Here is a 13,325-nt window from a genome sequence, read left to right on the forward strand (position 1 = left end):
ATCTCTGAACTTCTCAAAACATTTGTTCAAATGTTAGGAGACTCGGACTTTTCCTTACGGATTTGTGGGAGGTCACTACGTATTCTGGATACTGATCCTGTGTCTGAGGGGAAAGAAAACAACTCTTAGAAGTAGAGCTGCTTCTGCTGTGAAGACGGACTTCTCACTGAAGGAGGCGAGCCAGGGTGGAGGGATCACAGGACAGTCACTGCTGGGGCGGGGGATCTGGGCTGAAATCAGGAAGATCCTCCTTCCTTAAGTCCCAGAATATTTGTTTCTACCGGGGCATCAGGATAAACTGGAGACCGACAGCTGGACTTCTTGTTCATTTCAGAGGGATCCTTCAATTCTCTGTTGCCACAAAATCTAGCAGAATCACCAGCTGTAAGTGCCCTGCAATGTGGAGGAATAGCGATGCCATGAAATCTCTACTGGGTGATAAAAGAAAATTCAAAAATAAGTAAGTATTTTAGATTATAGAGATATTTAATTAAATGTCATTGAAGGGTAGTAAGTTACTAAAGGCAAAAATCATTAACAAAACATTGTTCCATTGAAAAGACAAGGAGGTTTTCAGAACAGAGAAAGAATCCCTGAGGTTCTGCAGTCTGACATGATAATTTTCTGACAATATCATTTACAAGAACAGGGTCACGATGCAGACAAGATGGAAACTGTTCTCCTTCATATTCCTCATATTTCTTGTTCAAGTAGTTCAGGTTGAAGTGCAGGAATCCCACCACTGAGCACCAAGAAGAAGGGGCACTATATGTTAACAAAAGGCACTGAATAGGAGAACCGCCCAATGCAGTAAGGGACCTGAGATGTCGCATAGATTGTCTCATCGTGATCTCATGGTGGTCTCTGGATTTGTAAGGTCTGAGCTCCTGGTGGTCTTGAAATGAACAGCAGGTGATCCAAAGGCAGCCAAACAAAAGGCAGAGTCGTGACACGGACCACACACCCAGGACCTCCTCGGGAGCATCATCAGCCTTCAGAAAAGAAACAGTGTTGGTCGAAGTGGCTGAGGAAATCCTGGGTCAGGTCTCCAGGGTCAGCTTCCCACTCACTCCTCATCTTGAGTACAGCCCTCACTGTATTTCTCCCCACCTGTCACCTGCTCCCTGGTTCCACCAGCTTGTCCCAATCTCCCCCACCCTTTCCCACACCACAGGCAGCCCCAGGCTCTGCTACCAAATGTTGACATTCACGACTAGATCAAGTAATGAATCACCTGCTCCCTTTACTCAGGTCCTGATTCTCCCTCTGATGGGAGGGCCTAAAGGACCTGGTGGGAGCTCTGATGGAAGAGAAGGGCCTGCATCCTGACACCTGTGGCCTTGGGGAGGGCTGCAGGCAAACATCCTTCATTTCCTCCTCTCCTAGCCTCTTAGCTAGCAGCACACAGAGCTCTCAGTGTGATGGTCCCTGAGCCCACCTCATCCATTCCTGGTCCAGCTCTGCTGTGAGCATCAACAGCAGCTCAGTCCCACCTATCCCCTGAGTCACCTCTGCTCCAGGGAGGCGCCACTCAGTGGCTCAGGATCGGGGGTCTGCAGGAGCCTGGCTGCCAAGTGATGCAACAGGCTGAGTCAGAATTCCCCTTGTTCCATGGAGAACTGGCCTCCTCCCGATCTCCTCCTACACAGGCTCTACTATTCTCCTTCTGCCTGACCTGCTGGGAGCCAAGGCACCCTCTGTGGGCACGCAGCCCTGCACTCCAGCCTGTTGAGTTGAGGCTGCAAGGCCTTCCCAGCCCTCCTCCTGGGCTTAGACCCAGGCCCCTCTGCTCTTAGTCCCCTGGATGAGTCCTCTTCCCCTTGACACATACTGTGGAGCCACCATGCAGCTCTTACTCAAATGTGAGTCCTGCCTCTGAATTGTGTCCCTGCTGTCCCCACACCTCCTCCCACTGGGCCCAAATAGACTCTCCCAAACAGGGAATCTGGTCTGAGTCAGGCCTGACTTTGCTAAACCCCTTTAGCATCAACAGGCCCTAAGCCTTGGGGCAGGCCCCTCCCCTTTCCCACTGGCCTTTCCAGTGAGGAGATAGCAGAACCCAGGGCTGAGCTTGTCCAAGTTATTGCTATGGAACAGTATGAGGCCTTAGTCTCCTGGTCGCATTCCCATGATGAGAAAGTTCAGTGCAGGCGCAAGGTTGGGCTGAGAATATACCTTTTCCCGGGCCCTCACATCAGGCTATCTGCTCTCAATACCTGTTACCGTGAAGGACTCAGCCTCGGATGCCAAGGAGAATAGAGCAGCTGAGAGTCACCAGGAGGATCCAGGCGATGGGTGTGATGACTGTGGCCCTGGATTGGCCTTTAACTGCGGCCACAGTTGGTGATGCTGAAATGGAAAAGGAAGAGTGACAGCCTTTGTCCAGACCCTAAATGTGAAGAGACTCTTCCTCAACCCCTGCTGCCCCAGACACCTACAATGCGGACATTTTCTCCCCCTCTACTTGTGGCAGCTGCTGTGACAGGCCCTGAGGTAGGAAGAGAGAGGAGATGGGCCCTGTTCCCAAGGGACTCATCTAGCTAATGAAGCAAACAAGAGTGACAATGTCGCCAATCACTGCTGCTGTGACAGAGGAGGAGGTGACACCTAAGGGTGGTGGTAGGGAAGTCCTCTCAGGAGCTGACATTTGGGGTGGGATTGAAGGGTTTCCAGAAATAAACCAGTTGAGATGCAAAAGGAAAATGAAGCTAAGAAGAGGGAACAGTAAGAAGAAAAGGTCTGGACACAGAAGGATGCCCTCATGTTTGGGGTCAGCCAGAAATCCACGGTGAGTGGACCAGAGGCATGTGCAGTGAGGAAGAGATGCCAGGAGTGAGAAGGGAGAGGAAGGGTGGTAGAAGCGACCTATGGAAATTAGTCTCCCAGGAAGACCTCACCACGATGGATCACTCTTTCAACACCCACCCCCAACACACTATAGGGTGTGTTGCTCTGGTGTCCAGAGAGCTGCCCCTTCCTCCTCCTCTTCTCAGGTACCTGTTGTCTCCAGCATTTTCTCCCAGTGCACCAGGAAACTTTCAAGCCAGCTCCTGCAGTCGCCCATGGAGATCTTCCTGAAGAACTCTGTCACATCCCTGTCACTCCCCCACTTCTCTTTCATCCGTCTGCCTCTAGGGTGAAGCACAGTCCAGGTTTTGTTCTCCGAGTCAAAGAGAAGGAACATCTGTCCATGGAAGCCGAACTGCCAGGATGCGCGCGTGTGTCCATTGGCTTCACATTGACACAGCATCCTGCCCTGCAGCGGGAGAGGGTCTGTCCCCACCGTGGGAAAGAGGTCAGCCTCTGTTCTGGACTAATCATTTGCCCCCAACCACCCCATTGTCCAGCACCTCTGGGGCCCTTTTTTAAGATTTTATTTTTTTCTTTTTCTCCCCAAAGCCCCCTGGTACATAGTTGTATATTCTTAGTTGTGGGTCCCTCTAGTTGTGGCATGTGGGAAGCTGCCTCAGCGTGGTCTGATGAGCAGTGCCATGTCCACATCCAGGATTCGAACCAATGAAACACTGGGCCTCCTGCAGCGGAGTGCGCCAACTTAACCACTCGGCCACGGGGCCAGCCCCCTGTATTTTTTTTTTTTTTTAACATGAGTACAATCAACGCACCTAACCCCACAACCTGCTCTCTCCTGCACTTGGACTTTCTCACTTACCCCTGTCCGTGTGTTTCTCCGGTTTAACGTCCAGCAGTTGCTGTCTGAGCAAGTTCCCCACGTCTCTCAGCGTTTCCACCTGTTCTTGCCAGGCCCTCGTGCCTTTTACCTCCTCTCCCAGGAGACTCAAGGATTTGACCTCCTGGCTGCCACAGTCATAGGAAAGGAAAGTCTTTTCATCGACCTGGCCTTGAACCTCACACCAGGATTGTCCAGGGCTGGGCTTAGGAATGAGGGTGAACTCATAGCAAAGAGAGGGAGCGTCTGTGAAGGAAAAACGCAGGTGAGCGCTGGGGTAGGGAGAAAAGGACCCCTAGGCATTCCCTGACCGCCTCCACTCTGGGACCGCCAGAGAGTCTCTGAAGGGCTGGGCTGCAGAGCATACGTGCCTCTGTCCGGCCCCGCCCACCCAGCAGTGGGAGGTTAGTGCTCCTCCCTTGATGCAGAAGGAGGAGGAGGAGGAGAAGGAGCAGCAGGAGGTGTCTGCCCGGCAGAATCCAAGCCTGGGCCTCCCTTCCCTTCTACTCCAGGTTCTGGGGCCCAGGAATGGAGGCTTTTGCTGGACTGTGTCCTCAGGCAAGGGGATAAGGGATCAGTTGGTAGAGAGGCGACTGGGGACAGTTCCCATTTGGGAAGGTGTTGGGAGGCACCGCGGTGCATGGGGACAAGGTGAGGTGAGCAGTGAGAGGCTGTGAGCTGGGGTGGAGGAGCAGGGACTCTGGAGGGACAGTGGCTGGGTCTGCAGGTGCGGTGAGCCACTGGGCAGGATCGCTGGGAAGTTCCTGGGGGAGAGCGGTGGGCAGGATGGAGGGTGTGTGGGGACAGTGGTGTGAGCAGAGAAGGGCACATGGTGTCTGGGGTTCGCGTCCCTGCGTCCCTGCGGGAATGTCCCCTGTCCTGACCAAGCCTCGGGTGCCCTGGGGGTTCAGCAGCCTTTCCCGCCGCGCCCTCTCTCCCTCCCCTGCACCCAACCCCTATGCTCGTTTTCCCGCATTTCTTATTCGCCAGAGTCGCCTCTCTTCCCCGCCCACCCCTTGCCCAGAGGCGACAACCACTGGGCGGGGGGGGGGGGGGGGGGGGGGGGGGGGGGGGGGGACGCGAGCCTGCGGTGGAAACTTAAGGGGAGACAGCGGCCCCACTGCCCAAGAAGGCACCCGAGCGCCCGTGAGCCCCCACATCCCCTCGCCGGTCCTAATCCATCGCCCACCCCACTTCCCCGCAGCTTCCATCCCGAACTCACGTGCCGCCCGGGGCCAGTCCCGCTGCGGGAGCAGGAGCAGGGGCAGGAGGCCGAGACAGAACTTGGAGGCCGCGGTCCACCCCATGGCTACTTGCAACGGGGATGGGAACCCAGCTCTCGGTCCCGTCGGCCGCAGACTAAGTGTTCTGTGCACGGGGCCGGACTTTGTCTCCTGAGCTATTCCCCAGGGCCCGCCCTCCTCGCCCTCCTCGCCCTCCTCGCCCTCCTGGCCCGCCTTCCCAGCCTTGCCAGGCGACTCCTTGCGTCATTGCTCGCCTCCCATCCCTCACCTAGCGTCCGTCGTTCTCCTGGTCTGGGTCTGGTGGGTCTGGTGACTCGCGTTACTCATTATTTCCAGTCTCCTCCTGTAACCGAAGTCTCTCTCCCTTTTCCCCCTGCCCCTCAGCCCTTCTTTCCTGCACCCCACCCCTGGCCCTCCCGTCTCTGTCCCGTGTTCACAATCTTTCCTCTCTTCTTAAATGACACAAGATTTTCCTTCTCGAGAACACTCCCGTCTTAATGAAAGGGGCTGAACACAGCCCTTAGCTGTCCTGTCATCGACAGAATGTTTTCTAGTAGTTTTGATCCCAGCGGAGCCCAAGACCTTTTTGTAAATAAATTAACCCGTGTTTGGGAAAGTTTGGGGTGCAGAGTTCCAAATGTGTATTTAGGAGTTTCTGCTGCAGGCAAGGATTCAAAGCGGCTCTGGAGCAACCTGGAGGCATCTAGAGGGTTCTCCTCCCCGGGCCGCTGATCCTGCACTGCTGGTTTAGCCTCTGTGGCTGTGAGCTTCTCACACTGTTCGCCAGGCATTGCAGCAATTGTGGACTCACCAGGACATGAGGAGGGAAACAATCGCATGTTGAGGGTGAGAAAGATGCTTGATTTCTCCCCAGTAGGGCCTGATGGGGCTTTAATTCCACAAGTCAAAGGCGCTTGAAGTGACAGAGGAATGCAGTGCATGGTCTGTTTCTCTCATCACCAGCGACCCTGGTCCAGGACTCCCGACCAGGCAGCACTCACACCTGAGTTAGGAGACCTGAGGTGAGTCCTCAGCATGATGCTTGCACCTGAGTCCTCTCAGGGTCACCTGGACCATGTCTTCATTGAATCTCTTGTCATTCCCTGAGGCAGCATTTCGTAAGTTACAAATGTGGAAATTGATGCAATGAAAGATGAAGAAGATAGCAGAGGGAAAGCAGCCAGAATTTCATCCAGATACCCAATTCCTGTTTCTGGAAGTGTGATCTATAGTGCACTTCCATTAAAATTGCTTCAGGAGCCAATTCCTCACAATCTGGGGCCTGGTGTGAGTCTAGGGACCAGGAGCCTGCATGGAGGTGAGCCGGGAACAGCCCAGGTTCCCACAGAGGCCTGTCCTCCTCCCACCAGGCCATCCCACCATTGATCTAATGCCAGCCTTCTGCCCTCCTCCTGTTCTCCCAGTCAATTGCCCACTTCACCCACCTCACCCGGTTGGGCTGCCAGGCCCTTCCTGGTTGCCCCCTCCCAGGGATTCAACCCAGGCTCCTGTCCCCCAGCCCTATGCATGGGAGTCTCTTCCCACACACAGATCACCTGGGCCCACCAAGACCTTGCCCCACACAAACCTGGGACCTGCCCACTCCTTGTGTGTCTCTGATCTTCCACACCACCCAGCACAGGCCCCTCCTGCAAAAAGAACCTAGCAAATCAGGCCAGAACCTTCTAACCTCCTTTATACCTGTGAATTCACAGAATTTGCTGCCATCCTATGTCCCTGTCCTCAAGTGCACCCAGGCCCTGTGTCCTGGCACGGGCCTCCTCCACATTCCCACAGCCTCCGGATGTTGGGGACTTCTCCTCCCCTGGAGCTCATCCTCTCCACATGGAGAACATGTGCAGTAGGAGGCCTTAGTGTATTTTCCTCATTGGAAGGGGAAAAGGCTCATGGATGGGGCAGAGTGGGACTCAGGGTCTCCCCAGTCCTCACAGGAGGCAAAGACCCTCCCAGCAGGCAGGGCCCACTGGACTCCAACCTCCCTCTCATTTTGGCTCACCACATCCGCCACCCTCACAAAGACCAAGATGAGGATGCATTGGGGCTTCACTGTGGGGGATGGGCAGCATTCATAGCGATGAAGTGAGTGGAGGTGCAATTAGACTCATAGATTCGGGTACGCTTTCACCATGGATGGTTGTGCTGTAAAGTGGGCCCCATGCAGGAGGAGAGCCCTCTCTCAGCTCCTGTTCCTCAAGGGACTTCATTGATCTCAGAGTGAATGAGCAACAGCATGTTCCTAGGCTCTGTAGCAAAAGTGATACGGGGACAAATTGTATTCCCAATGCCCACGTGAATGTGGAGCACACGAGTATACAAATCCCTCTCACCAAGTGTGATGTGCTTACTGCGGCCTCAGGTGTGAGGACCCAGAGGAGGGCAGAGAAGATGATTCATTATCTTGGGGATGTGTGATGGGAAATTTTATCTGTCAATTTGGAGAACGATTTGGATGAGATGAACATTTAAATTGGTGAACTTGGAGTAAAGGAGATTGTCCTCCACGATGTCAGTAGGTCTTGTCAAATCTGTTGAAGGCCTGGAAGGGACAATATGACTGACGTCCCCTAAGAAGAGGGAATGCCCCATCAGACTGCCTTCAGACTTCATCTGCAGCATTGGCTCCCCTGGGCTCCAGGGAGCCAGTCTACACGGCAGATTGTGGACTCGATGGCCTCCGTTATCAAATGAGCCCATTCCTTCTAGTCATTCTCTCTCTCTCCACATCAATCCGGTCCTGGGTCTCTGGAGAACTGTGACTAAAACAGCAGGGTAAGGAAGACTTAACGGGAGATGATATTTGTGCTCAGCTCTGAAGTTCCACAGGGTCGTGACCAGTGGCAACCAGACTACCTGACAGAGGATAGGCCAGCACAGAAAGCCTGGAAGCGCGATGGTGAGGACTGGCTGGTGGGCCAGAGTGGCTGGTGCTTAGGGTGTTAGAGAAGAAGACATTCCAGCAAGTGAATTGCGACTAAGAGGTTATGTGGGAAAGCCCTCAGCAGTCACAAGTTTCAAGCAGAAAAGTCATTGGGAACACACTCACAAACACACAGATACACACACAGACACCATAGAGGGTGGATCTAATCTTAGAAGAGCTGCCACACCCTTTTCTCTGAGTCAGTTCCCTGCCAACTAGCACATCCAAGTGAGGATCAGGGTTTTTGCCCTGTGAATTTGCACACCCCCATTCCTGGTCTGAGCTGCTTTCATCTCTAGAAGGGCCTCTGCTGACCATGCTGATGAGGTGGAGGAGGGAGAAGCTGAGGAAGGCTGGAGCACAGCGGGTGAGAAGGGAACATCGGGGGAGGACCTGCCTCTAGACAAGGAGCGGGATGTCTACTGTATTTCTTGAGGCATTTACTTTCTTACATCACATTCTGATAATTATGTTTTTCTTACATTCCCATTTTCAGAAACAATAAAAACTTCTTTTTTTTAGGAAGACTGGCCCTGAGCTAACATCTGCTGCCAATCCTCCTTTACTTTATGTGTGGGATGCCTGCCACAGTATGGCTTAACAGGTGATGCGTAGGTCCACACCCGGGATCCAAACTGGCGAACCCCAGGTCTCTGAAGCGGAATGGGTGAACTTAACCACTGCACCACCAGGCCGGCCCCCAATAAGAACTTTTGACACAAGCACACAGTGATACAGAAGTTATGAGTACTCTCCAGAGCACCTCTCTTGCTAAACCATATGACAGTGAGCTGTCACATTGATGTCCCCCACTTTTCATGGCGTCATCTGATGCCATATACTTAGTATGTATTTCCTAAGCAGGCCTCTCCCCTATATCACCATGATATAATCACCACAAGTTTCAAATTGTCATAATAATGTTCTTTTGAGTCAAAGGAACTGATGGATTAAGGTATTTTCATGTCCTTGATCAGCTGAAGATGTGGGTTAAGGTATTTTATTTGCCCCTTTTGTTGACCTGGGTAATTTTTAAATGTATGTGGAGAGATTTAGATTCATGTCACCACTGTTATTGTATGTCAACCAGAAGTTTTCAAATATGTATTGGAAAGGTTTAAAAGTTTTGTGTCTGTCATGTGGTGGTTTTATTTTTAATAGAATTTCAGATAATCTACTCTGAAATAGAAGTAGAAATAGAAATCTTTTAACCATTTTAAAAAATATATCCTACTTCAGTTGGATATCTTAATGCTCGCTTTTTCTATGCCACATAGCCCTACAATGAACAATATCTCTACATGCTCTGTGGTACACGTTCGCCAGCCTGGAATTAACAGTGGGATGGCTGTGTGGTAGGAAGAACACATCGTCCACTGTGGGGATCTGGTAAAACACATGTCAAAGGAGTGACTCCATTTATACTCCTACTAACGGTGTAAGATGGATGTCGTAAAGGGTCGGGGAGATTGGGACATCATTCCATTTCCTGTCCACCACCTGATATATTTCACAGTGTTTCCATTCACTGGGTATGTAAGGGTGCCCATTGTTCTTCTGTGTGATCTGGATGATTTGGGACACATTCCATCTTCCCATAGGCTTATTCACCTTCTCTGAACTCCTCAAAACATTTGCTCAAATGTTAGGAGAATCGGACTTTTTCTGATGGATTTGTAGGAGGTCACTGTATATACTGGATACTGATCCTGTGTCTGAGGGGAAAGAAAACAACTCTTAGAAGTAGAGCTGCTTCTGCTGTGAAGACGGACTTCTCACTGAAGGAGGCGAGCCAGGGTGGAGGGATCACAGGACAGTCACTGCTGTGTGTGTGTGTGTGGGGGGGGGGGGGTGAGCACCAAGAGGAAGTGGCACAATATGTTAAGGAAAGGCACTGAATAGGAGAATTGCCCAATGCAATGAGGGACCTGAGATGTTGCACAGACTGTCTCTTCATGATCTCATGGTGGTCTCTGGATTTGCAAGGTCTGAGCTCCTGGTGGTCTAGAAATGAAGAGCAGGTGATCCAAAGGCAGCCAAACAAAAGGCAGAGTCGTGACACGGACCACACTCTCGGGGCCTTCTTGGGAGCATCGTTAGCCTTCAGAAAAGAAACAGTATTGGTCCAAGAGGCTGAGGAAATTCTGGGTCATGTCTCCAGGGTCAGCTTCCCACTCACTCCTCATCTTAAGTACAGCCCTCACTGAGGGTCATGTATTTCTCCCCACCTGTCACCTGCTCCCTGGTTCCACCAGCTTGTCCCAATCTCCCACACCCTTTCCCACACCACAGGCAGGCCTGGGCCCTGCTACCAAATGTGCAGGTTCATGACTAGATCAAGTGATGAATCACCTGCTCGCTGTACTCAGGTCCTGATTCTCCCTCTGATGAGAGGGCCTAAAGCACCTGGTGGGAGCTCTGATGGAAGAGAAGGGTCTGCATCCTGACACCTGTAGCCTTGGGGAGGGTTGCTGGCAAACATCTTTCTTCTCTTCCTCGCCCAGCCTCTTAGCTAGCAGCATAGATAGTTTTCAGTGTGATGGTCCCTACCCCCATCCATTCCTGGTGCAGCTCAGCTATGACATCAACAGCAGCTCAGTCCCACCTACCTCCTGAGTCACCTCTGCTCCAGGGAGGGGCTGCTCAATGACTCAGGATCTGGGGTTTGCAGGAGGCTGGCTGCCAGCTGCATGCCAAAGGCTGAGTCAGAATTCCCCTTGTTCCATGGAGAACTAGTCTCCTCTTAATATCACCTGCGTAGACCCTACTGTGTGCCTTCTGTCTCACCTGCTGGGAGCCAAGGAACTTTCTGTGAGAACGCAGCCCTACACTCCAGCCTTTTGAGTTGAGGCTGCAAGGCCTTCCCAGCCCTGCTCCTGGGCTTAGACCCAGGCCCCTCTGCTCTTAGCCCCCTGGATGAGTCCCCTTCCCCTTGACACAACATGTAGAAGAACCGTGTGACTCTCGCTCAAATGTGAGTAATGCCCTTGTCTTGTGTGCCTGCTGTTTCCACACCACCTCCCACTGGACCCAAACAGACTCACATACAGGAAATCTGGTCTAAGTCAGGCCTGACTTTGCTAAACCCCTTTAGTATCAACAGGCCTTAAGCCTTGGGGCGGGTCCCTCCCCTTTCCCACTGGCCTTTCCAGTGAGGAGACAGCAGAACCCAGGGCTGAGCTTGGCCAAGTTATTGCTATGGAATGATATGAGGCCTTAGTTTCCCAGTCGCATTTCCATGATGAGAAAGTTCAGTGAGGGGGCAGGGTTGGGCTGATAATTCACCTTTCCCTCAACCCTAACACCAGGGTATCTGCTCTCGGTACCTGTTACCATGAGGGATGCATTCTATGACGCCCAGAATAGAACTGGAGTGGGTCATCGGGAGGTTCCAGCTGATGGGTATGTTGGCCGTGCCCTAAATCAGCCTGTATCTGGGGCCGTGGTTGGTGATGTTGAAATCAAAAAGGAAGAATGACGGCCTTTGGACGGACCCGAAACCTCCTCTGAGGAGACTCCCTCTCAACTCCTGCTGCCCCAGATAATCCTACAATGTAGACATTTTCTAGTCTTCTACTTGTGGCAGCCATTGTCACAGTTCCTTGGTAGGAAAGGACAGAGGAGATGGGCCCTGTCCCCAAGAGGCTCATCCAGCTAACGAGGGAAACAAGAGTTCCAATGTAACCAATCACTGCTGATGTGACAGAGGAGGTGACACCTGAGGGTGGTGGGAGAGCAGTCCTCTCAGGAGTGGACAGTTAGTGGTATTGAAGGATTTCCAGAAATAGATCAGGTGAGATGAAAAAGAAAAGTGAGGCTGAGAAGAGGGAACAGTGAGAAGTAAAGGTCTGGAAAGAGAATGATGCCCTCATGTTTGAGGTCAGCAAGATCCCTGGTGAGTGGACCAGAGGCATGTGCAGAGAAGAAGACATGTCAAGAGGTGAGAAGGGGAAAGAAGCATGGTAGAAGCGACCTATGGCCCTTATTCTCCCAGGAAGAACTCACCGTGGATGAATCACCCTTTCTCACACACACACACACACACACACACACACACACAAGGTGAGCTGTGTTGCTCTTGTCTCCAGAGAGCTGTCCCTTCCTCCTCCTCTTCTCAGGTACCTGTTGTCTCCAGCATTTTCTCCCAGTGCACCATGAAACTTTCAAGCCAGCTCCTGCAGTCTCCCATGGAGATCTTCCTGAAGAACTCTGTCGCATCCCTGTCACTCTCCCACCTCTCTTTCATCCGTCTGCCTCCAGGGTGAAGCACCTTCCAGGTTCTGTTCTCCGAGTCAAAGACGAGGAAAGTCTGTCCTTGGGAGCCGAACTGCCAGGATGCACGCGTGCGTCCATTGGCTTCACACTGACACAGCATCCTGCGCTGCAGCGGGAGAGGGTCTGTCCCCACCGTGGGAAAGAGGTCAGCCTCTGTTCTGGACAAATCCTTTGTCCCCGGCCACCCCAGTGTCCACCCCTCTGGGCCCCTTTGTACCTATCCTGTTCTTTCCTCGAAGGCCTGCCCTTTCTGCTGAACTACTTGGGAATGACCAACATCCTTTCTTTCTTTTTTTTTCACATGAGTACAATCAACGCCCCTAACCCCACAACCTGCTCTCCCCTGCACTTGGACTTTCTCACTTACCCCTGTCCGTGTATGTCTCTCGTTTAACGTCCGGCAATTGCTGTCTGAGCAAGTCCCCAACATCTCTCAGAGTGTCGGCCTGTGCTCTCCAGGCCCTTGTGCCATTCACCTCCTCTCCCAGAAGACTCAAGGATTTGACCTCCTGGCTGCCACAGTCATAGGAAACCAAAGTCTTTTCATGACCTGGCCTTGAACCTCACACCAGGGTTGTCCAGGGCTGGGCTTAGGAATGAAGGTGAACTCATAGCAAAGAGAGGGAGCGTCTGTGAAGGAAAAACTGAGGTGAGCACTGGGGTTGGGAGAAAAGGAACCCTAGACACTGTCCCCCACCGCCGCCCTATCTGTCAAAGCCAGAGTCTCCGAAGGGCTGGGCTGCTGAGCAAACTCGCCCCACCAGGCCCCGCCCCTTCAGCAGCTTTAGGCTCGTGTCCATTGGTTGCTGGAGGAGGAGGAGGAGTCCGTCTGGCAGGAAACCACGCCCCCGCCTCCTGTCCCTCCTACTCCAGGTTCTGGGGACCAGGCATGGAGGATTTTGCTGGACTGTGTCCTCAGGCAAGGGGATAAGGGGTCAGTTGGTAGACAGGTGACTGAGGTTCTGGGGTTCAGTCACCTGTCTACAATGTGACAGGTAGACAGTTCCCATTTGGGAAGCTGTTGGAGGCCGTGTAGTGCATGGAGACAAGGTGAGGTGGGCAGTGAAAGGCTGTGAGCTGGGGTGGAGGAGCAGGGACTCTGGAGGGTCAGTCAGTGTCTCGGGCTGCACGTGCGGTGAGCCATTGGTCAAGAGCGGTGGGCAGGACGGAGGGTGTG

At 52.7% G+C, this 13,325-nt stretch overlaps 1 protein-coding gene across 1 annotated transcript; it reads right to left on the reverse strand.

Moving 5' to 3' along the window:
* Positions 1-465: 465 nt before the first annotated feature.
* LOC103542348 (UL16-binding protein 1-like) lies at positions 466-12,948 on the reverse strand. The gene is given in 8 exon segments (XM_070602833.1): positions 466-992; positions 2,217-2,349; positions 2,998-3,273; positions 3,671-3,934; positions 11,996-12,271; positions 12,516-12,695; positions 12,698-12,755; positions 12,910-12,948. Coding segments are annotated over 7 exon segments (1,209 nt in total). The 3' UTR covers positions 466-992; positions 2,217-2,233.
* Between the last annotated feature and the right edge of the window lie 377 nt (positions 12,949-13,325).

This window comes from Equus przewalskii, chromosome 32 (genome assembly GCF_037783145.1).
Source record: "Equus przewalskii isolate Varuska chromosome 32, EquPr2, whole genome shotgun sequence".
In the NCBI taxonomy this organism is placed as follows: domain Eukaryota; kingdom Metazoa; phylum Chordata; class Mammalia; order Perissodactyla; family Equidae; genus Equus; species Equus przewalskii.